At 55.9% G+C, this 24,242-nt stretch overlaps 2 protein-coding genes and 1 long non-coding RNA gene across 4 annotated transcripts; 1 reads left to right on the forward strand and 2 right to left on the reverse strand.

Annotated features, from left to right (window-relative positions):
- Positions 1-695: 695 nt before the first annotated feature.
- SEMA3G (semaphorin 3G) lies at positions 696-11,996 on the reverse strand. Of its 2 annotated transcripts, none has more exons than XM_027523016.1 (16): positions 11,799-11,996; positions 9,900-10,060; positions 9,714-9,776; positions 9,442-9,561; positions 9,089-9,179; positions 8,847-8,963; positions 8,480-8,625; positions 8,164-8,278; positions 8,002-8,071; positions 7,583-7,727; positions 7,053-7,284; positions 6,867-6,958; positions 6,188-6,229; positions 5,268-5,496; positions 4,867-5,006; positions 696-3,556 (listed from the first exon to the last, which is right to left on the reverse strand). In XM_027523016.1, exons 1-16 carry the CDS (start codon positions 11,905-11,907, stop codon positions 3,119-3,121), a joined length of 2,310 nt encoding a protein of 769 aa, XP_027378817.1. In that variant the 5' UTR covers positions 11,908-11,996; the 3' UTR covers positions 696-3,118. The 2 variants fall into 2 exon arrangements, with proteins under 2 accessions (XP_027378817.1, XP_027378816.1); XM_027523015.1 differs by having other exon boundaries at positions 696-3,559.
- A 921-nt stretch (positions 11,997-12,917) lies between these two features.
- On the forward strand, positions 12,918-23,725 carry LOC113880721. The gene is made up of 4 exons (XR_003507807.1): positions 12,918-13,176; positions 17,336-17,451; positions 21,381-21,456; positions 23,486-23,725. It is a non-coding gene; the product is annotated as an uncharacterized LOC113880721 (long non-coding RNA).
- On the reverse strand, positions 19,973-22,905 carry TNNC1 (troponin C1, slow skeletal and cardiac type). The gene is made up of 6 exons (XM_027523238.1): positions 22,819-22,905; positions 21,359-21,389; positions 20,995-21,141; positions 20,629-20,743; positions 20,267-20,403; positions 19,973-20,185 (listed from the first exon to the last, which is right to left on the reverse strand). Exons 1-6 carry the CDS (start codon positions 22,840-22,842, stop codon positions 20,154-20,156), a joined length of 486 nt encoding a protein of 161 aa, XP_027379039.1. The 5' UTR covers positions 22,843-22,905; the 3' UTR covers positions 19,973-20,153.
- Positions 23,726-24,242: the final 517 nt, after the last annotated feature.

Raw genomic sequence — 24,242 nt, forward strand, 5'->3', positions numbered from 1 at the left:
GCCCAGCAGTCCACGACACACGGTGCTCTGATGAGGCTTCTCAGATGGTGGTGGTGGCCTCACTTTCTGTGAGGCCTGGGTGCTTGTGCACGGGCCAGGGGGCAAAAGCAGGGGTCCTGCTCCGGGGCCGGGGTTGCAAGATGGGACTAATGACTGACGACTGTTAAGCCTACTAGTCCATAGCATGGGTTGAAGGGCCCATCCAAGCAAGAGGCTGGGCTCTGTGGTGACTTGGGGTGATGTCCTTCCCATTTCTAAAGCAACCCTGCCTTTTCCTATCTCCGTCTGGCACCAGTGGAGTCTGCTCTTGGGGCAGGGGCATGATGTCACGGTGGGGAGTGGGGCTGGTGGAGAGGTGGCTCCTGCAGCCTGCACAGTAGTTCAGACTCAGGGGCTCCCCCTCCTCTCTCTCCCAAAGCTGCAGCTCCCACAGCACAGCCTGCCCCCCTCCCTGTTCCCCACCCCCTCCACCCCCAACCCCCGCCCCCGCCGCCAGCAAGAGCACAGTGGCTTTAATATACGTTGGTATGTGGCTGCTGAAGACAGGCACCAGGCCAAATGTTGCTGTCACAAAGTCAAGCGTTATTGTGAAAAAGGAGCAGGCTGCCTACGTGCCAGCTGCCCTTTGCCAGCATTTTTTTTTTCCTGGCTCAACATCTTCCTGAAGTTCCAAGAAGTCTCAGAAGCCCATGGGATGGGATTTTCCTAATTTAATAAGCAATCTCAGCTTCATAAGCAAAGCCCTCTGACTTCTTCCTTCCTCTGATACCCATCTCCTTGCCTTTTAGAAAAAACCACCCAGGGTGTTTTTGCCCTTCTGGAATGGACAGGGAAGGCCCCTCATTTACAGCTCACATGAATGGCATCAATTTAGTACAGAAATACACAGACACAATAATGATATAATTGCGTGATATAAATATTAGCTTCATCCCTTTCCCTGTAGGTTGTGTGGAAAACCCCTGCACTCTCCTCACCAGCACTCAGGGGCGGTGACGATATAAAGAACAATGGTAATTATGAGAAGTGTGCTTTGAAGACAGAGAAACCACGAGGCCCATCCCGACAGATGAATACAAAAATAGAATTCACACACAGAGGCATTTCCAGGAGTGAATAACACAAGGTACCATGGGGATGGCGGGGTGGAGATCAGTAGAAGCTATCCATATTTTCCAAGTGCAGGTGTTCCTTGTCAGGATTTTGAACTCTTCCCTCCATTTTCCAGAGTAACTTCCCCAGGGGACCCAGCCTAGTTGCCACTAAAAAAACTTGGGATTCGGGGGCAGAGCTGCTGGCAGCTCTGACATCCATGCCTGGGGCTCTGGGCTCTCCCCCTACGCTCTTCCATAGCCGCTGTCTTCTCTTCCCCTCTCTTCTCCAGCCCCCTCCGCACAGTGCTCCTCCTCTGCTTTTACCTGCTGACATCCCAGCCACAAGTGCCGCTGGCTGCAGGCTTCCCCAAGTGCTGTCAGGTTAGCCTCAGGACACATCTGGCTCACTTTCCATGAGAAGAGGGGAAGGGGCCTGTTTCAGATCCCAGTTCTCTAGAGGTGGGGAGTGGACGTGGGGCTCAGATGCAATCCAAGGCAGACACAGTCTGGGTTTGAGTTCAGGCGGGCAGGAAGCCTTGTCTTTTTATCTGTTTTTTTCCCCCCTTCCTTCCTCTTGGTTTTTAATGGAGGGAATCTTGAACCTGAGGCTCTTGTTCCCCTCCTGTCCATTTTGTGCGTCACTGACTTGTTCATATGCAGGCTGGGAACAACTTTTCATTTAGTCCTCCTCCTCCTCCATGCTCCCCAGCCCAAGAAACACATTACTGCTGATGGCAAAAACACCTCCCTACACACCCAGACAGAATGTGTCCTGACTACCTGAGCTGGCAGCACCCCCCAAGAACCAGCAGGCTTTAGCAGCTTCCCCCTGCAATTTTCTCCCTTAAAAGAAAAATATAGGGTTCATAAATGAACCACCCATGACAAACCCTTATTTAGCAGAAACCAAAGATCCCAGGGTGGGAAACCTGTGGCTTCTGGGCTGATTGACACCTTCTTGGGGCCTTGAGAATTCCTGCTCCTGGGTCCCGTAGCCGATACTAGGGTCTCCTGACCTCTCCCCATCTCAGTCCTCTGTGGCCCCCTAGGCAGAGCGCTGCCTTCTGTCCTCACCACACAGCCTGCTCACACAGCTGCCACGTCCCCATTGTCCCAGCTGTGTGCAAGCTTGCATTGCCCTGGGAAAGACAGCCCACTCCTCTAAATACCCCAACTCCCCTCTCCCTATCTCCTAGTCCACAAAGATGAGGGACAGCTTCTCCCAGAATTCACCCTCTCCCTGCCCATCAACATGGAGACCCTGATGGTGGGGAGAGGCAATCCCATCAGGAGGGGGTGGGCATCTCAGGAAACATGCCTGGCAGCAATGGGACCCGGGGTAGAGAAGTTAGGCTGGGAGGTTCAGGGAGCTCTAGCAGCCTGTGCTTCTGTGATTTTGAGATGGAGAAGAGGGGGTGGGCGGTGGCAGGTAAGCACCAAACATCAGGGCACAAAGTGGGAGGGGGTTCTTGCTGCTCCACCTTCCCAGCGCCTCCACTTTCCCTCTCCACCTCAGTCAAGGTAGGTCTTCTTAGCCAGTGCTAGCTGACGGGCGACTTCCACCCTCCTTGTCTGCCTGCGGGCCCCCTGCCCAGACACCACCTCAGCTGCACCCACACACCCACTCTAAGGGTCACTCAGAATGGCCATTGTTCTGCAGGCTGGGTAAGAACTACCCAACCCTCTCGCCTCTGGGCACAAGCGGAAATGTGCTGTGGGAGCCTTGCTCAAGAACAAATAGCAGACCCACTGGGGTTGCCAGCAGCCAGAGGGTGTTGACTCCCGCCTGGGACTGAGAGCCCAGAGAGGGACAAGGAACAGGCCTGGGACACAGGGCCCTCCATCAGGCCCCAGCCTATCCTGCGGGTGGCCTGGAGGGGGCCTCTCAGAGATTCTATCTCTAAGAGGCCATCAGGCACGTTAACCCCCTCTGCCCTAGCTGGGTGGGTGGGAGATGCTGGGGGCTGCTGCTGGCCACTCGGCCCATCCCGACCACCCCCTCCTCCTCCCTCCTCTATGTAGCCTCATACCTCCCGGGGTGTCCGATTGCGCTCGGCCTGTACCCGGCTCTTCACCTTCTTGCCCAGCTCCAGCCCCACCCAGCTCTTGCCCTTGGCCTGTTTGCCGCGGGTGCGGCTGCGGGAGGGGCACCACACTCGCTCACAGTACTCATCCACCCGGGGCAGGTTGGCGAAGCCGATGAGCTGCATGATATCCTTATACCAGGCCTTGGAGTAGGGGGAGGTGGGGCCGCCTCGGGCTGTGGGCTCCTCTGGCCTCGGCTCCCGGGGGAACAGAATGTCGAGCTGTGCAGGCACGATCACCTCCAGAGCCAGGCGGACCACCACCTGGGAGAAGCCATGCTCCAGCGTCATGCAGGTATAGGTGCCCGCATCCAGGCGGTTGAGCCTGCGGAACAGCAGCCCCTGCTCTGTTTGCAGGACGCGCTCGTCAGTCTTCACCTGCTGGAGGTGTGGGAGGGCGTGAGGGCGCCTGGAGCAGTGTTTGCCCCATCAACTTCTTTGCCCCTTGCTTTTCCACATTTGCCATCTCAGGGTTCATTCTCCCCTTCCCAGCAGCATGCAGGCTCAGCGTCCTTGACTGAACTAACTGCCGGCAGGGCCTCACTTTCCCAGAACCCAGGACAGGGCCTGCGAAGGGGGCTTCTCAAAGGTTTGATTGACTGGTTTCTCCCCTCGTCAGAGCTCTGGAGCCCCTATCTTGGCCTTGGGGGCCCCTGGCACACATTCCCAGAGAACAGAGAAGGTTAAAGGGTATTTATGGGCTTTTTCTCAAGTCAGGGTTTACCCCCAGCCCGAGGACTAAAACTGCTCTACACTCGACACTGTACAGAGCTCTCCCTGTCTTGGTCTGCACAGTTCACTCCCCTGATATTGAAGGGCCCACAGGCCCATCATGGTGTAGGAGGGAAGCATGGTTCCGATCCGACCCATCTTTGGCCTGGACCCTGGCTGGGCTTTTGTCTGCACGTGTGTACACCAAGGCTGCACTGCTTGGGTGGTGAGTGGTGTGTAACTCCATCTCATTGCTCCCCTGACTCTGCCCTCCCAGGGAGACTTCTCAGTGCCCAGCCTAACAGCTGGCCCAAGGCTGGCCTCCCCCAGTTCTCAAGCTGGGAGGAGAGCCCCTCCTGTAATCAACCCACTCCCTCCCCTTCCCATCTGTGGGAGCAGCTTGAGAATGGCTCTTCACCCTGCGCCACCCACACCCAAGCTCAGGCCCCAGACTGAAGCCATCTCTGGGGTTGACAGACTTTCCTGGATGGGGGAGGAGAGGGCCTAGGCAGACAGCTGGACTCTAGGGAGGAAGTGAGGGGCCAGGCAGTGTGTACTTGTGTGTATGTGTGTGTGGTGGAGGTGTATGTGCAAGGGCCGGTGGTCAGGGGCCCAGGCCTCCTAGGGTGAAGGAAGACCCTGAGGAAGAGACCCCTTCAAAGATGAGCCATATGTGTAAGCATGGGAGCCTTCCTGACCAGCCCAGCCCTCCTTCCCTCTCCGCCATCTCTGCCAGGCCCTCTCAGACAGAGCCCAGCCCAGGGCCTGGAAATTTGTGGGCTGCCTGTCACTGGAGAAGTTCTACCACATCTGGCCTGGGTGTTCCCAGATGGCAGGAACAGGGACACCTCCTTCTAGGCACCCCAGGGGCCTGATACACGCTTTTCTTAAGTTGATCTTGACAGGTTCCCCCTGAGAGTTCAGGGAGGGGTGTGACTGCAGGACACGTGCAGGCTGGAGCCAGGGTCCTCACTCACCTGCTCAGGCCTCTCGTCCCCGGGCCTCTGCAAGAACCAATGCGCGGCAGCCTGTGGGGACTTGGGCAGACACTCTAGGAAGGTGCTGTTGTGCTCCGTGCCGTAGACAGTGGTGGTCGCCACGAGTCCTGCAGTCTCCTCTGGGGAAGATTTGGAAGTGGGCTCAGCTCAGGAACTGTAAGGCCCCCAGGACCACCAACTGACTCCCACAGCCCAGGACCCCCCATGAATGTGACAGGGACTAGGCATCTGCTGATCCCTAAGCCCTTCTCTCTACCCAAAGACACTGCACCCATAGCTGACAGGAGCTACACACACACAGAAACTGAGGGCTGCCTGTGACCACAGGAGCAGCCTGAGGCCACCCTCCACAGGGGCAACCCGTGCCCTCCGCCGCTCACCCTCCTGGCTCTGCCCCAGGCACTGCAGGGCAGGGTTGCCATGCCGGATGTCCTGGCGGCGGAACCGCCGCTTGTTGGAGCCGGGCCGGTAGCGGGTGCAGGAGGCACCGTCCCAGGCGCAGTAGGGGTCCCGAGCCAGGCAGCACTCCGCACAGGCACTGCCATACGTCTCGCACTGGTGCAGCTGCAACCGGGCCACGCCCAGCCTTGAGCCCACGTACAGCATTTGCTGGGAGGGACACAGGCAGAGCCCGAGGTGAGTCTGTGCTCCACACAGAAGCAGCTAGGCTCTCAGCCCCCTCGGCACTCCTGACATTTGCAAGAGTCTTTCAGAACCTCCTGAGTGCATTCCCAGAACAAAAAATGTTTATCACCCACCTGATCTGCGTCGGATCCTATGCTAGGGCGTGGATGAGATGGGGCACACCTGGGGTCTTTTTTCTACGGGGCTTTTCCAGACCCTCCAAGCAGCAGACCTTTGCCTTCTACCCCAATGGCCTTGCCTCTGACTTTAGAGGTGAACTGCCTTGAGCAGTTCTAGCACAAAAGTCGAGATTTACCCAAAGATAAACTGGGGCAGATGAACTTGGGGAGGTTTTGCCACTTGCAAAAGGACACACAGCATGTCTTTAAAATCTGTTTGATGTAAAATCTGGATCCTGTTTTCAAGCATGTTTTTGTCTGCCCTGAGTTGCTGGCCTTTGTGGATCTCCCCTTATCTGAACACAGGCTTACTTACTGAGGGCCTCCCACTGCCCATGGGTTTCATGCGTGGGAATCTCAGCTCCTAGCTGAACCCACAACCGTCATTGCAGGGCCTAATCAGGCAGCCCCAGGGCCCGCTGGGAAACAGCAGGGCTCAGGGAAACTTCAGGAGATCAGAGGAAGGAGGATTTGGCAGTCATGGCAGCTGCTCTTACCCTTTTGACGGAGATCTCCATCTCAGTGATGGGTGTTGGCACCTGGGAAAGAAGTGAGACCTGCCCTGAATCCCTGCTTTCAGCCTCTTCCAGCCTCTGAGTGAAAGCCATCTTTCTCCCAGGTCAGTGCACTCCCTGGCAACTAAGACCAGATGGTCTTTCCCACACATTGTGTTTTAGAAAGGTCCCCTCTCCCTGGCTGGCCTCCAAGGCTTGGCTAAAAGCACAAAGCTCTGGTGTCCCCTCCCATAGCCCTGTCCCCCAGCAATGAGGCAGCTGTCCCAAATCACCCATTCCACCCACTTGGGGAAGCTCAGCAGTTCCCCAAACACAGATGACCCCCTGCCTGACTCTGTAGAGGGGTCAACAGAACCCCTTGGGGTGTCAGTCACTCCTCATTGCAACTTGAGCCTGGCAGGGCTTTGTCAAGGGGCGATCGCCTTGGCCATCTGTCCCTGGGCCCCCCACCTCTCAACTCACAGACTATGTTTCTAGGCCCGCAGTCATTTAGAAGCGTCGGCAAGGCCTCTGCGATAGTGAGGCCCACTGCCCACTGACTGCGGGTTCGGTAAAGATAGGTCCATTTCCCTCCTACACTTTGCTCCTGCTTCCTTGTAGCCAGGCCTAGACACAGGGATGGAGCCTAAGGGAACCTTCCCCATCAGTTCCCCCTGCTCACCTTAAACACCTGGAGCTCTTCCAGAACTACTTCCTCAGGCTCTGCAGAGCCCGCCCCCTGGAGGGCAATGACCTTGAGCACGGACCCTGAGTCTGGGGCAGGGGAGGAGGGGTCAGTGGGAGAGGAAGGGGCAGCTCAGGTCCCCGCACACCTCCCCTGGCCAGGCACCCCAGGCAGCCCACCTACCAGTCCCCAGAAAGATGACGTCGTAGGTCCCGTCCTCTGCCTCCACACGGTCCACCACGATCTGACGTAGCTGCTGGGCCAGATGGGTTTTGACAAGGACAGGGCGACCCCGCCGGGGACGCACGGGCCGGAACATGAGTGGGTGGGCTCGGGCAAACTGCAGCACCTCATCCGGGTAGTCCTTGGTGCTGCCAAAGGGTCGTCCTGGCTGTGCAGTCATCTTACTGGGACACTGTAGGCCATGGCAAAGGGAGTGCCTGAAGCCTCCTGGGTTGTCACATTCCCCACCCCCAGTCTGTGTCTAGACTCCACTGGCTGTTCACACCAGCCTCTGAGGGACAGCTCGTGGACCCTTAGTGCTGTATGAGAGACTCCTCAGTGTAGTCAGGGCTCCGCTCCCCTCCTCACCCCACCCAGCCCAGCTGCTGCCCTGGGGCTTTGCGCAGACCCAAGCCTGTCCTTGGCATCTAGAGCCCCTCCCAGCATCTACTCAGCCCTCTGCCCTGCCCTGGTCCCAGGTAGATACTCACCATGCCAGGACGTGGAAAGGGCACCTTGCCCCCATAGGGGCCCCATTGGTGCTGGGGACCATCTTGGTGGGCAAAGGGCCCCTTGAAGACCTCCCAGATATCAGCCATGTGGTACACACAGATGGCATAGCCCTGGAACACAGCACTGCAGAGAACAGACAGGGATAGTCAGGCCAGGGAGGTTCTCAGAGACAGGAAGGGGGCAGCATAGTTCCATAGGGAGGATGATGGGGCCTGCGGTCAGCAGAGACGGGAAAACAAGGACACCCAGGCAAAGAATACAGCCACGGAGTCACCGAGTCAGGGACAGAGTCAGGGACTCCTGGCTAGGCTGGGACGTGAGAGCAGGGGCTCAACAGGGGAGGCCAGGGTGTAGAGACAGGGCCGGGGGTGGGGGTGAGGGGAGGCCATCTGCCCACCTGACCGTGCTGAACAGAGCGTACACCTCCAGGCTCTTCCCCGAGTTGGGCCACAGCAGGAACACGTCCTCTGGGAGACAGAAGGCCACCGCCAGTGCCCCCCACTCACGGGCTCTGAGCCCTCTCCAGCCCTCACCCTGTGTGCTCTGGCCATGCCCTTACCCAGCTGGTCGAAGTGGGTCTCGGCACTGCCAGGGCCAGGCACGGAGCAGAGCAGCCTGGCCTTGAGGAAGGTGCTCCATTTGTTCACCAGCACCCGCTGGCCGCCCGCATCATTCTGGGGGGTGGGGGCCGGTCAGCCTTGGGGCCCGAGGACAGGCCCCCCCTTTCCTGCTCCTCCACCCTCACCCTTGGAGGGAGGCATGGATGTCAGCTCCACACCCTTGCTTCAGTTTGCCTACAGTTTCAGGTGGGGACAGGGCTGGGAAGACGTGTATGGCCAGGATTCCAACCTCACTGTCCCTTCCACAGCTCTCACCACACAGACGCGGCCCACTCGGCTGATGGTGACACGGCCCGGGCCTCCGTCAGGCGAGGGGACTGTCTCCGAGAAGAAGAAGTACACCTTGTCGTCGTCCGGGTCAGAATTGTCAGGGATCCGGGCGGCCAGCACAAACCTGGGGTCTGGGAGGTAACAGGGAGGAGTTGGGAGGGCCCTCACGGGAAGGAACAGGGCAGGGGTGAACCAGTGAGGAGGAGAAGAGGCGCAGGGACCCCAGGGACCCCACTGGGTCTTAGGGAGTGGAGTGGGGATGGGCTGCCCCTCCGGTCCCCACTCCCTCCTCGCTGCTGGTGCCAGTGGCAGAACCCAGTCAGCCTTGCTCTTCGCAGAGCCCTGAGCTCACCGTGCAGGAGGTTCTGGTCAGAGTCAGAACGCAAGGCTGGTCGGGGACCCCCAGACCGGAAGATCATGGCCTCATGCCCCAGGAAGTCGGCATTGAGGCCTGTGTACAGCTCCCCTCCTAGGGTTGGGGTGGGGGCAGAGTCAGGGGAGGAGGGCCAGGCCCTGAACCTGGCCCATCCCTTCCCAATGATGCTGGCCAACCCCCACCTTTGTCATGCCGGCCCTGGCCTGGGTGTCACCCACCTACAAAGGTGCTGGCGAAGGGACGACTGGGCTCGTGTGGGCATCTCCCCCTCCCACTTTCCATGCTTCGGGGCTCCAGATGGAGCACATGCTGGGGAGAGGGAGGGAGACGAGTTACCTGGGAAAGCAGTGCCAGCCCCCTACCCGGGCAGTGGCCATTGCGTGCGGCTAGACAGTGGGGTGGGTGGAAGGCGCCCTCATTCAGGACCTTGCCAGTAGGGGCGGCTCCCTGGCACAAAGGCGCCTTTCAGGCTCTGACCCCTCTGCCCCGACCCAGGCTCAATGGGTAGAATTCAGACAGTAGGAGGAAATGTCACAGCTTCCCAGCCCTTTGTGGGGCCGCGGCAGCTCACCTCTCCACGATGCCCAACAGCAAGGAGGGCACAGGTGGGCTGGAAGGCGCCAGTGCCACACGCCAGCAGGTGGGTCCGGTTGTGGGGGTGCAGCACCCGCACAAAGTTGGCGCACTCCACCTGGGGAGAAGGCAGATGGGGGATGGATCTTGGGTGAGGAGAGATTCTACCAGACCATCAAGATCTGTTCCACGTGGCCCCAGCTCAGGCACCTGGGGTCAGGGCCTGGGTGTGGGTCAGGGTCGGGGACAGTCCCTCCTGATAGCACTCACCAAAGGATCTCTTCCCTTGTGAACGCACTCCTCTCTCTGTCCGGGCTGTGGTGGCCACAGGACCTGAAACACAGCCAGGTCAGCCTGGCTGACCCCTGACCTCACAGCCTCAGTTGCCCCAGTCAGCCTCCCGTCTGGAGTCACCTAGCCCTCAGAGAGAGTTGCTTCCCAAACTGTCCAGCTCACCTCCCGGGGATCTGGCCATGTCTGGTCCAACCGCAGAGAATAGATGGCATCACGGCCGCCCAGAAACAGTCGGTCCCGGTACTCGTCCAGGTACAGGGCCTGAAGGTCCAGGGAGCCCCGGGGGCCCAGAAAGATGGCAGAACGGTTGGCAGATAGGAGGTCTAGGAGGGAGCCGAGGGAGGGGGTCAGAGCTGCTGCTCAGCCCACTTCTCCAGCCAGTTTGTGGAGGTGGAGGGTCCCAGCTGTGCATCTACCGCCCCCCACACACTCACATCTGGAAAATGTTTCCATCCACAGGGCTGCTGGAGGGCTTCTGGGAAGTGACTCCTGGGGGTGGGTGGGACAGGGGACTCAGAGCCCCCCACCCAGCCAAGCCCACCCAGAGGCCTGCCCCCTTTCCCTCCACTCCATGGCCCCCTGGTCTTCAGTTCACATCTCCTTCCCCTGGCCTGTGCTCTACCGGCTCCTCAAGGAAGATGGCCCCACCAGCAGAACTTATGGCTGCAAGCTGGGCGAAGTGCTGGGAGAGCCTGGAGGAAGGCTGGGTGGTCTGAGCAGCATACAAAGCTGACTCAGTGGGATGGGCAGACAGGGGAGAGTGTTCCCAGCAGAGGGAGCATCTGCCTAAGGCCTGGGTGTGGGAGAGGCCAGATACGGCCAGGTGGATCTCTAGGCTCTGGTCCAGGGATGTGGCTAAAGAAGGTTCTCTCCTCCATAGACGCTGCCTACCCAGGAATGGAGGTGGCTGTCTGCAGATGAGGGTCCCAGGAGGTGGGAGTCCTGAAATAGGTCTTTGGGGTCCAGCTAGGTAGCTGGAGGAGATGGGTGTGCAAACAAACAGCAGGATGTCTGGCCACCCTTGGGGAGGGGGGATAGCCAAACCTGCCCCAAAAGTCATCTTTTCTATCCCCAAACACTCAATTCTATCCCCAAACTCATTAACAGCCTCTTCCAGGAAGCCTTCCGTGACTGACAGTACTTTGGAGGAGATTTGCCCTGTTTGGACCTTTTCTTGTAGCCTGACTCCCCCAAAGCCACAGCTCCCAGGGCAGGACCCCATTCCACCCCCTCCTCCCCAAGCCCACCACCACCACACTCCCTTCAGACTCCAGAGTGGAGCCATGTCCCCTGCCCCCCAACTCTCCAGAGAAGGCCTGAGTCTCGCCCCTTGGACTGGGAGAAGGTGACCATCCCTCTGGTTTCCCCACGAAGAAAACTCTGTTGCAAGCCTGTGTCTCATCAGATTCAGAAGAGGCTTGTGCCAGCTGCAGCACAACATGGTTGTGATCTAACAGATCTAACAACAGATCTAACACAACAGGTTAGATCTGCAGAGGAACTTCCTGGACCAGGATGGGCAAAGAAGGGAAGCCACACAGAGCCTCACGGATGGAGGGGAAGAGAAAGGCCAGCATTACAAAGTGGGCTGCCAGAGGCAGGAGTGGGAACAGGGCTGTGGGGATGGGCTGAGGGGCCCCCTCTTCCCCACTGTGTGCCCTGGGCAAGGAGCGCAGCTGAGAGTAGACAGATCCTCCAGACTTGCCCTCTCTGCCCCCTCCCCATCTCTCTCTGCCCGCCTCTACTGAGCTCCCTCTCCTTTTCTCTAAGCCCCCTCACTCAGGTTCTCCCCCAGTGTGTCTCTTGTCTCCCACCTCCACCCCGGTCCCATCTGCCAGGATTGGTCCCCCTCCCCCTGCCTTCCTCCCAGGAGCCTCTGGCAGCCAGCAGGGAGCACATGGCCGGGAATAACTGTAAAGTCCTTCCTGCAGGCTGTTCTAGGAGTGGCTGAATCCCCCCTCCGGCTGGCAGAACAGACTGCCTGGGGCTGGCTAGAGTCCCACACCTGGGGTATAGCAGGGTCACGGGCTCCATAGACACGCACAGAGTGCACTGCCCTACCTCGGAAGGAGAGCCGCAGGCGGGGCACGCTGGGGCCGGGGTTGGGACTGCCCCCCCGGAGGAGGAGGCCCCCCAGGAGGCAGCAGACGGCCCAGGCTGAGGGGGCCATGCTGAGGAACGGGCACCGAGCTGCTTGCAGAGCTGCCCTGGGTCCCGCGATGCCGCTGGTTGTAGTTTGCTCAGTTGCCGCCAGACCCGCCTCTGCTGCTTATAAGGCAGCGGCTCCACCCCGTCCAAGGCGGGAGGAGGAGGGAGGGGTCGAGTGCCCCGCCATCCACCTGCAGCCTCTCCCTCCACCTCGGCTGGCCCAGTTGGTGGCTCTGTGTCAGAATAGCTGGTTCTCCATTTGGGAGACTTTTTTTCTGGCCAGGCTATGATGGTTTATACGGAAATGTCCATAAACCCAAGTCCCTTGGCTCTAGCAAAATGTCAAGGGGGAGAGATAGCCTGGAAGGGACATCAGAAGTTGATGAGCTGGATGGGTGGTCTAGCTGGGCTCTCCTTTGCTCCTTGCCCCTCCACTGCCCATGACAGAGACCCCCCCACAGGTTGATTCTGTGCCCAGGTCCCTGACACCAAGAGTCCAGCCCCCTGAAGCCTTGGCCTGGCTCCCCAGCTCCCCTGACACGGCCCAAGTTGCCTAGGGGTACTCATTCCAGCCCAAGGGACTCTGTGCTTTGGAAGAGGACTTGAGGTCCGGCCACACTTTACAGATCTGAAATTGGCAACAGATGAGTGGCCAGACTTCTCCACCCAGGCCTATTCCTATCTGGCCTCCAGGCCCCACATCCCATTTCACTGGGTCAGGGAACAGGATTCACCTTGTGCCAGAGAAGCCCCCTTTGCCCCGCCTCCCTCCTCCAGTTCTCCCAGAGCCCCGGGGCCCAGAGCATCACTAGGTGAGTGGTGGGTTCTTCCCAGACTTCCCCTCTGCCTGTAGGCCCTATATCTATGGTTCCTCCAGAGTGAAGGTAGGGGGAGGATGCTCATACCCCCATTCCCTCTGCTCTGAGTGCTGATCCAGGGGACAGGAGAGTCACAGAATATCGACAAGAGGGGAGATGAGGCTGAGAGGCTGAATAAGGACACTCAAGGAGACCCCCGTCATCTCAACAGTAGTCCCTGTCTCCACCCTCCACAGCTGCCACTCTACCCCATTCCAGACCCCTACACTCAGAATCTGAAGCCTTGGGTGCTAAGATTTCAACCTTGAGCCAGAATCTTGGTGCTCCCAGGATTCTAGAAACTTTTGTAAGTTAGGCCTCCTGGAGAGACAAGCCTGAATCCTCAAATGGCATCAAAGAATGAAAGAGGTGGTCCAGGCCACATAGCAGCCTGAGAACAGGACTTGCTCTGTCCTGCCCCTTTGCTCCTAAAGGTACTGGGATCCCACCTCCCTTTCTAGCTCATTTCTGAAAGGGAAATAGATCAATCTCTCTCTTTAAAAAAAAAAAAAAAATTTTGGAAACAAATCAGTCTCTTGAGTCAGCATAAGAAGGACCCAGGGACCTGGAAACCTGTCTCCCAGTCCCCATCTCCTCTAGAAATACACGTGCCTCCTGACCTGGGATTGAGCAAGGGTCTACTCAGGGAGGCCATCCTTCCTCTGGATCCCCTGAAGAACCTTGGGCAAGGCCCTTCCTTCTCTGGGTCTCAGTCTCCTCTGTCCAGAGCCAGGGACCAGCCACCTTAGGGGTACCAGGCTCTATAAACTGGTGAGAGGTGCTTGTGCAGCGGCTGCCATGATGGTGGTCATATCCTGGGTCCTTGGAAGGGTGGAGTCCCTCTGCATCCATCTCCACGGGGAGATGCTTCAGCCTGTCGCCCAGGCCAGGGGTCAATGTCTAGCTGGAGATTGAGCTGGACAGCCCCTCAACCAGCATGTGGCCACCAGCTGTGGGCGGGAGGCCCAGCAACTCAGCCTGCCAGCTCACCCTGGGGATCTAAGCTCAGCCAGGCCCCCAGCTGTGACTGCAGGGGAGGCCTGGGTTTACTCGGGCAGGATGTGGGGGCAGCCCATCCCACACTGCAGAAAAGCAGCCCGTCGAAGGGGCTGAACTTTCGTGGCCTCACCAGGTCCTCTTCTTCTCTGGGCCTGGCTCCGAGTCTAGGAAGCAGGGTAAGGATCTTCTGTAAAGATCTCTGCTTGCAGGGAATTCCCTGGCGGTCCAGTGGTTAGGCCTCTGTCCTTTCATTGCTGAGGGCCTGAGTTCTATCCCTGGTCCAGGAACTAATATCCTACAAGTTGTGTGGCGTGGCTAAACAAAACAAAACAAATTTTAGATCTTCACTTGCTGGCTGCAGTTAAGAAAAAGACCCCAAGGGTGCCCTTGATGTCTGGGATCAATGGGCCCAGCCACAGACATCTTGTGCCATCTAATGGACAAAGTCAGAACTGCTGGAGGTCCAAAAGCTGCTGGCTGGGTCAGGCCCTGGATGGGCAGCAGGGCCGCCCAGCAGAAACTACAGCCTCTTGACCCAGCACACAGTAAGTAACCAGGCAACCTTAATATGAAGAGAGAGGTAGGGGCAGGGGGAGATGCTCCAGTGATGGCTTCTTGTTAAAATGTTTTAAAAGTTACTTGTTTATCATTATTTTTTCCTAAGTATAGTCAATCTACAGTATCATTAGTTTCAGGTATATGGCAAAGTGATTAGCATATATGTATATAAATATATATATCCTTTTTCAGATTATTTTCCATTATAGATTAGTACACGATGTTGAATATAGTCCCCTGTGCTATACAGTAAATCGTTTTAATCTATTTTATATACAGTAGTGTGTATCTATTAATCCCATACTCCTTATTTATTTCTCCCCCTCTTTTCTTCCATTGGTAACCATAACTTTGTTTTCTATCTCTGTGAGTCTATTTTAAAAGTAAGTTCCTTTGTATTATGTTTTAGGTTCCACATATAAGTGATATCATTTATATTTGACTTTCTCTATCTGACTTACTTCCCTTAGTTTGATCATGTCTAGGTCCACCCAGTGTTGCTGCAAATGGCAATATTTCACTCTTTTTATGGCTGAATAATATTCCATTGTGTGGGTACGTACGTTTGTTGTTTAGTTGCTAAGTCACGTCCAGTTCTTTTGCGACCCCATGGACCCATAGCCCACCAGGCTCCTCTGTCCTTGGGATTTTCTAGGCAAGAATATTGGGAGTGGGTTGCCATTTCCTTCTCTAGGGGATCTTCCCGACCCAGTGATCAAATGTGCGTCTCTTGTGTCTGCTGCATTGGCAGGTGGATTCTTTACTACTGTGCCACCTGGGAAGCCATGAACATGGGGTGCACGTCTTTTTGAATTAGGGTTTTCATCTTTTCTGAACATATGCCCAGGGGTGGGATTGCTGGGTCATATGGTAACTCTAGTTTTCATTTTTAAAGGAACTTTCATGATGTTTTCCATAGTGGCTGCACCAGTTTACATTTCCACCAACAGTGTAGACGGATTCCCTTTTCTCCACACCCTCTCCAGCATTTATTCTTTGTAGACTTTAAACCTTTTCTATTAGAGAATAGTTGACTTACAGTGTTGTGTTAGTTTCAGCAGTACAGCAAAATGAATGTTCTATATGTGTCCACTCAGTTAGTTTCTTTTCACATATAGGTCATTATAGAGTATTGAGAAGAGTTCCCTGTGCTATACAGTAGGTCCTTACTAGTTACTTACTTTATATATAGCAGTGTGTGTATGTCAGTCTCAGTCTCCCAATTTACCCTCCCTCCACCCCATTCTTTCCCCTGGTAATCATAAGCTTGTTTTCTACATGTATGACTCTATTTCTGTTTTGCAAATAAACTTGTTTGCCCCATTTTAATTTTTTAAATATTTATTGTTATTTATTTATTTGGCTGTGCCAGGTCTTAGTTGCGGCATTCAGGATCTCCCATCTTCACTGTGGTATGTGGGATCTTCAGTTGCAGCATATGAACTTTTAGTTGCAGAATGTGGGATCATGTTCCCTGACCAGGAGTCACACCCAGGCCCCCTGCATTGGGAGAGCAGAGTCTTAACCACTGGACCACCAGGAAAGTCCCTGTACCGTATTTTTTTAGATTCCACCTATAAGCGATGTCGTATGATACTTGTCTCTGACTTCACTCAGTGTGACAATCTCTGTGTCCATCCATGTTGCCGCAAATGGCATTGTTTCATTCTTTTTATGGCTGAGTAACATTCCATTGTACACATGTACCGCTATTTGTAGGCATTTTGATGATGGCCATTCTGACTGGTGTAAGGTGGAACCTCATTGTGGTTCGGATTTGCATTTCTCTAATAATTAGTGATGTTTTGCATCTTTTTATGCAACAGATAGCCTGTTGGCTATTGGTTATCTGTATGTCTCTTTTTTTTATTTTATTTTTAAACTTTACATAATTGTATTAGTTTTCCCAAATATCAAAATGAATCCGCCACAGGTATACATGTGTTCCCCATCCTGAACCCTCCTCCCTCCTCCCTCCTCCCTCCCCATACTATCCCTCTGGGTCGTCCCAGTGCACTAGCCCCAAGCATCCAGCATCGTGCATCGAACCTGGACTGGCATCTCGTTTCATACATGATATTTTACATGTTTCAATGCCATTCTCCCAAATCTTCCCACCCTCTCCCTCTCCCACAGAGTCCATAAGACTGTTCTATACATCAGTGTCTCTTTTGCTGTCTCGTACACAGGGTTATTGTTAGCATCTTTCTAAATTCCATATATATGCGTTAGTATACTGTATTGGTGTTTTTCCTTCTGGCTTACTTCACTCTGTATAATAGGCTCCAGTTTCATCCACCTCATTAGAACTGATTCAAATGTATTCTTTTTAATGGCTGAGTAATACTCCATTGTGTATATGTACCACAGCTTTCTTATCCATTCATCTGCTGATGGATGTATGTCTCTTTTGGAGAAATATCTATTTAGCTATTCTGCTCATTTTTTGACTGGGTTGTTTTTTCATATTGAGTTGTATGAACTGTTCATATACTTTAGAAATTAAGCCCTTGTCTGTCAGTCATGTTATTTGCAAATTTTTTCTCCCACTCCATAGGTTGTCATTTTGTTTTGTTTATGGTTTCATTTACTGTGCAAAAGCTTGAAAGTTTGATTAGGTCCCATTTATTTTTGCCTTTATTTTCTTTTGCCTTGGGAGACTGATCTGAGAAAAGATTGCTACTATTTATGTCAGAGAAGAGGCTTCCCAGGTGGCTTAGTGGTAAAGAATCCGCCTGCAGTGCAGAAGCTGCAGGTTCAATCCCTGCAGAGGTCGGTAAGACCCCTAGAGGACAGCATGGCAGTCCACTCCAGTATTCTTGCTGGGAGAATTTTGTAGACAGAGGAGCCTGGTGGACTACAGTCCATGGGGTCACAAAGAGTTGGACACGACTGAAGCGACTTAGCACAGCATGTCAGAGAATGCGTTCCCTATGTTCTAGGAGTTTCACTGTGTCATGTCTTAAGTCTCTAGGCTGTTCTGAGTTTCTTGTGGTGTATGCTGTGAAGGAGTGTTCTAACTGCCTTGCTTTACAGGCGTCCAGTGCTTGCTTCTGATGGAGGAAGTCAAAGGAGGCTTCATGGAAGAAGCGTTGTCAGGCAAATGATGACACAGCCCAACAGAAACGGAGAGGACTGGACAAAGCAGAATGGTCAGACCCGGGGGCTGCATGTGGGGGCGTGCAGTGGCATGTACTGACGGCAGCTTGTCAGCCTGCGTCCACTGTACAGCTGTGTGAGGTGTTCTGTGATGCGCCATGTGCCCCCAGGCGGGCTTATAAAGCATGCAGCCCAGCTTCTCCCAGCTCGAATTCCGTGGTAGACGTACCTGGGAAGATTGGATGCCCTCAGCACTTCCTCCACCAAAACCTCATTCTGGAGCACAGATATCGGGAAAGTCTCACAGAACTTCCTACCCGTGGACCCCTTCTCTTTTTTGTTGGCCATGGCCCATGGCATGTGGGATCTAGTTCCCTGACCAAGGATTGAACTCTTGCCCCCCCCGCATTAGAAATGTGGTGTGGATCCCTTCAAGGCGCCATCCAGCAGCCCCCTTGTACCCTCTTTGTAGCTGGCCCAGTCATCCTCCTAGTTTGTTCACAGAGGGCTCAACTCTTGGAATTTTCCTCCCCTCCTTTGCTTATACCGTTAGCATCCCATATCCCGTGGGAGTCCCCAGCCTATGGTCCTTGTCCTCCTCCCCCACCTCAGTTACCCATCTTCCAAGTTATCATCAATGAAGATGTGACCTTCACTGTCTGCATTCAGAATATTTCCTCCTCTGATTCCACCTCCTGCTCAGCATCCCTGCTGCCACGATTCTTTCCTCCCTGCCTCAAGCTTCCTCTTCCTTCCTGTTCAGCTTGGATCTAGTCCCAGGGCTATAAACAGGCCCTTGACACACTCCTAGAGACCCTGGCCCTCTGAAGTTCTGCCCCTGCATCTTGCTTCGCTCCTTTCCCAGCTTCACTAGGTTGCTCCCATGAGCATATTGGTCATTCCCTAACCCACCTCCTTAAGTTAGCTTCCCTGGACTTTACATCTCCCTTCAGCTCCAGCTCATCTCTCTGTTCCCTGAGTCTTTGCAAAATATCACCAGCATTGTCCACACTTGCCATCTCCCCTTTACCTTGCCTCATTCCTTTTGCCCTTTGTAGTTGAGCTCCCATCCCACAATTCCAGTAAAACCCTTGTGTCCAGGGGGCCAAGACCTCGGGGCTTCCAAATTCCCTAGCTCCAGAGTCATCAGCTGTCTTCAACGCCTCCTTCCTTCCCTCCCAGGGCCTTGGGCCCTTCGCTTACCCAGGGTTTCTCCCACCCCACCAGCACATCCCCTCTCCAATCCCCATTTTGCACTCTGCTGGTTTCCTCACTGTACTCATCTCTTCTTTGTCTTCCTGAGTTTACTATAAATTCCACAAAGTTAGGGACTGGGCCTCCCTCTGAAAGGTCCGAGTGTTCAGCCAGTGCTAGACACATAGTCGGGGTATGACTAAACCCTGGAATGGCACACAGGCTGGTGGTGCCACCCACCATCACCCTGCCTCCTATCCTGAATGTCATTCCTGGGTGTACATGTAGGTCCTTCAGTTCCAGCTCCCGAGGACAGGATGGAGGGGACCCGTCTCCTCTCCCCGATCTCTCCAGGGACCAGGCAGCTCCCACCAGCTTTGGCCTCCACTGAGGCATCTTCAGAATTCCAAGACCGTCTCTGGAATGCCGGGCCTGTCTGGAGAATGCCAAGGCTGGGGCACAGGTGGGGAGGCTGTGGAGTGGCTGGGCGGAGCACAACAGCTGCTGACATTCTGGCTGGAGCCTAGGCACTGGGGCAGCTGTCCCTCTGGTAAGCACCACTGCTGACACCTCGCTTCCTTGTGGTCCCCCATCTCCCGGAGGCCAGTCTCACTGTTATGTCCGTAGCTCTGGCCTGGGTACCCCCAGGTAGCTGAGAGTCACCAGGCCCCATGCCTCCACTCCCTGACAGGGAGTGAAAGTGGGTGCTGGAGTCATGAGGTTCACAGGAACTGGGAGTCCTGCCCATCAGGACCTGTTCATCGGAGTCCTCGGCTGGGAGCCAGGTGGCTCTGCTCTCCCCAGACTCACAGGATGACCCTGACAGGCCCCTCTCTGAGCCTCCCTGGGCACCAGGGTCCTTACCTGTCAAATGAGTGAGGGGAGGTAGAGTAGACGATTTGCCACTGGGTCTGGGGAGTCAACACTGCCAGCAGGAAATCTAAGTGAGTGGGCAGAGGGACTGGAGCCACAGGCCAGTTTCCCCCCCAAGCGTCCTGCTGCCCCCAACCAGACATGAGAAGGAGCCATGGCTGCTCTGCCAAGTGGCATCCAGGGCTTGGCCTGGTGCTCAATGACTGCCCCTCCGAGTATTAGGATCCTTCTGCTGCCAACTGGCTGACTAAAGCCATGGCCCCCAGGGATCTGTGAAACTCAGATTCCTGGGCCACCACAGACTCCAGATGTGGAATTGCTGGAGATGGAGCCTGGGCACCAGCAGTTCTAGAAAGGAGCCAGGTGGGTATGGAGCATGGTGGTCTCTGAGCTGTAGAAGGCGGGGTGCAAGGGTGGTGAGAGCATGGGTTCTGGGACAGGGAAGGTGGCGGTCAGGGCAGGAGAGGCCACTGGTGGAGATGGGGGAATGAAAGCTGGACACCAGGCCTCTAGGAGCACGATTTTATTGGCATTTCCTAGAACAGTGCTGAGGGAGGTAGTCATGGAGGGCCCTTCATCAAGGACACACCCAAGTTCACATCCTGGGGACCCTGGCCCCCTGCCCACAGTCCCGGGGCCCAGCTGGAGTTGGAAGGTGGCACAGGCAGCTCTGGGTGAAGGTTGGTGTCTACTCCACCCCCTTCATGAACTCCAGGAACTCTGTGGAGAGATGGACAGGCATAGGTTAGACATGGGGCCTGGGCAGGGTGTGGGCAGGGGGATTCAGATGGACCCACTCACCATCATAGTCGATGCGGCCATCGTTGTTTTTGTCACCGTCCTTCATGAGCTCCTCAATGTCGTCCTCTGTGATGGTCTCCCCTGTAGCCTGAAGCATTATCTTCAGCTCCTCCAGGTCGATGTAGCCATCAGCATTTCTGCCAGTTGGGTGAGAGGGGCCTCAGAACCCATTTTAGGGGCAGGGGGAGGGGGTGAAACAGCCCTGCTCATGACCCTGGGAAGCAGGGAAGGGCCACCGGGAGATGAGGCATCCTATTCCCTTATGGCACAGAACAGGAGATGGAGGCCTAAGGTCACAAAGCTGTCCCCCTCTGCCCAGCTCTGCCAGGGTCAGGGTCGGAGGTCCAGGCTCACACACTCACTTGTCAAACATGCGGAAGAGGTCTGAAAGCTCTTCCTCAGACTTTCCTTTGCTGTCATCCTTCATGCACCGAACCATCATGACCAAGAACTCATCAAAGTCCACTGTGCCGCTGCCTGGGGGAGAGGGCAGCACAGCCATTAAAGGGCAGTGGTCAGAATGGCTGGACACTGACCCCAGTGGTGTTCTCACTGAATCCTCCCAGTGACTCTGAGGCGAGTGTGATTATTGCACCCATTGCATAGATGATATGGTTGAGGATCAGAGAGGCCAAACAGCTCCTTTAAGGGCGCAGAGTAAGAAGTGGCAGGGCCAGGGTTCAAGTCCCCCCAGAGCTGGGGGCCTGGGGAGGGACAAATGGGCTCACCATCCTCATCCACCTCGTCAATCATCTCCTGCAGCTCCTCAGGGGTGGGGTTCTGCCCCAGCATCCTCATCACCTTGCCCAGCTCCTTGGTGCTGATGCAGCCATCCTCAGCGCCCAGCACGAAGATGTCAAAGGCCGCCTTGAACTCTGTGTCCAGTAGGAGAGGAGGGGAAGCAGAGCAGCACATCTCAGTCAAGAACCCTGAAGGCCAGATGCCAAGGGCTGCCTGCTAACCTGCCCGCTCCCCTCTGAGACCTCTGGGGTGACAGGGAGAGGGACCCCAGCCTCGGGCCTGCAGCCTGGGGTCCTCACGCTCCCCCAGCTGGGCCCTGCTGTTTCCCCACATGCATGGTGGGGCACTCACCATTTTTCTGCTCTTCTGTCAGCTGCTCTACCTAGAGAAGAAAAGAAGTCTCAGGCTCAGACCTTAGCTGCTGTCGAGGAAACCAGCCCATTCCACAGGTGGGAAGACTAAGCCGGGAAGAGGCAGGCCGTTCCCAGGTCACCGAGCAGAGGCCTCAGTTCTCCCAGCCTGCCCCCAAAGCCCTGAGGTGACCCAGCTCGCCTCCCTGAGGCTGGGCTCAGGGCCAGGGTGGCAGGTGGGCACCCGCTCCAGGACCAAGGTGACCCTGAGTAACAATAGCCAGTTTGGCCACTCAGTGTCCGTTCAGCCCCCCTGATGAAACCCAAGCTGGGTGGCCTGAGGGGCAGCTGTCCCTCAGGTTGGGACAATAAAACCACAGCGGGGGTGGGCAAAGCCACCCGCTGTAACCTGACCGGTGGCCACTGGGCTATTTTTAACGGGGGACAAAGTTAAACCTGGTGATTGTTCTGGGGACTCTGGCATGCAGGGGGTGGGGCAGCGTTATCTGGCCCCTTGGCCTCCTGGTGTCTCAAGAGCCAAAATTAGTCCCTGGCCCGCCAGGCCTTGTATGGGCACGGGGTGGAGGGCTGCCCCCTCCCCCAGCTCCACAGACTCCTGCAGGAAAGACAGGGGCACCCCCAGAGCCAGCTGTAGCCTTCCCTGCCCAGGAGGGGGGCCATACTTCCTGGAGCTGAGGTAGGGGTTCCCTTGCAGACAGATGTCTGTGTCAGATGCCCTTGTCTCTGTGGTGGACAGAGGTCAGCAACACCCCCACTCCCAGGATGGAATAGCATCTGAAGCCCCTCAGTGGCCCCTGCAGGGACTTGGGGTGACCAAGAAAAGGTGACCACCCTCTAGCCCTTCCCCCTAGCTGAGCCCCTGAGCCCTGAGCCTGCCAGGCTGAACAGGGGCTAGGCCCCAGGTCTGTTATTCCCTCCTAGTCCCTCTGTGCCCGCCTCAAACTTCAGAGCCCTCTGCAGCCCCCTCCTCACAACCCCTGTCCCACCCTCCAGAGCATCTTCAGGCAGCCAAGGGGCTGGTGAGGGATTGGATGTGTGAGAAGCAGAATGTGAGGGGCAGAAATGGGGAGAGGGAAACAGCGACAGAGCCTCAGAAGGAGAGCTTGGGAGGAACAAAGAGACAGAGACTAGGAAAGAGACCAGACACAAATGCAGAGAGGTGTGTCCCAGAGACAGTGACACAGACTACCGACGTTTGGAGGCAGGGCTGGACATGATGCCATAGCTTTGATGTCCTCCACCAACCCTGACAGTTCCCCCCGGATCCTAAACTCTTCACCCCTTCTACACCCTGGAATGCCAGACCAACTGGCCCCTTGAAGGTCTAGGCTGAAAGTTCGTGGACCTTATCCTGGGTTCCCACCACCTCCTTGGGGTGACCTTGCCCCTGAGCCCCCAGTGGGTACGCCCACCCCAGCCCTGCCCAGGCCCATCCCTTACCGCAGCCTTGTAGATGTCATCCATACTGGCGGCTCACAGGGCAGGCTGCTGGGGTTGCCAGCGGCCCTGGGCTTAAATAGCCCAGCCCCGCCGCATTCCCGACCCAGCCCACCCCTGCCTGCAATATCCTCTACTCCCTCCCCCGGCCCTGGTGATCTCACACTGGCCTGAGTCCCTGTGTCCTCTGCCCAGGGCAAGGAGCAGATGAAGGGCTACAAGGATCAGGGCTCTTTCCCTCTGTCCCCCATTCCCCCAGGAGACTCTCTGGAAAGGTTTTTAGAATGGATGAAAACATGAGTCCAGGACAGGCAGGAGCTGCAATGCAGTGGGCCCCAGGCCAGCAACACAACTCTTATCCAACCAAGGAGGTGGGTGAGGCTCCTGGAGGGGTGGTGACTTGCTCAGGTCTGGCTGACTTGGCAGCTTCTGACTTAAGTGAAACCCCTCTGGGCTTCCCTGGTGGCTCAGATGGTAAAGCATCTGCCTGCAGTGCGGGAGACCCAGGTTAGATCCCTGGGTTGGGAAGATTCCCTGGAGAAGGAAATGGCAACCCACTCCAGTACAGTACTCTTGCCTGGAAAATCCCATGGACGGAGTAGCCTGGTAAGCTACAGTCCATGGGGTCGCAAAGAGTCAGACACGACTGAGTGACTTCACTTTCCTGCAGCAGTATGCAAGAAGCTGGGAGTGGAGGACCCTGCCAAGAGAAGCCTCGAACACCAAGCTTGGATTATGGTGCTGTGGGACTAGTGGAGAAGGAAGGCACTGGTCTACCTCAAGAGAGTACGGTTTGGAGCCCTTCTGCCAAGGGTGCCAGAGGAGCCTTTCCCCAGATCTGTCATCTCCTCCGGGAGAAAAGTACTAGGTCTAGGCTGAAATGCACTCTACCAGTCAACAAATACACCGACAGATGCCTCATCTGTGTAAGACTCTCCCTCTCCAGTTGGGTTACTACCTCTCTTCTGGACCCGGGTTAGGGCTCCTTCTCTGTGCCCATGCTTCCCTTTTCCAGCACTGTAGTTCCTGAGTCCAGGGCCTATCTGTCACCCCCTCGTTTTGAGCTCTGGTAGGATACCATCTACTCTTGCCTGGAAAATCCCATGGATGGAGGAGCCTGGAAGGCTGCAGTTCATGGGGTCGCTGAGGGTCGGACACAACTGAGCGACTTCACTTTCACTTTTCACTTTCATGCATTGGAGAAGGAAATGGTAACCCACTCCAGTGTTCTTGCCTGGAGAATCCCAGAGACGGGGCAGCCTGCTGGGCTGCCATCTATGGGGTCGCACAGAGTCGGACACGACTGAAGTGACTCAGCAGCAGGATACCATCTGGGGGTGTTGTGCCAGATGGCCAGCACATATCCTTTCCACCTAAGCCCTCCACGTCCTTCACGCAGCTGGTTTTGAGTGGCTCAGTCGTGCCTG

The sequence above is a fragment of the Bos indicus x Bos taurus genome, chromosome 22, assembly GCF_003369695.1.
Source record: "Bos indicus x Bos taurus breed Angus x Brahman F1 hybrid chromosome 22, Bos_hybrid_MaternalHap_v2.0, whole genome shotgun sequence".
Lineage (NCBI taxonomy): Eukaryota > Metazoa > Chordata > Mammalia > Artiodactyla > Bovidae > Bos > Bos indicus x Bos taurus.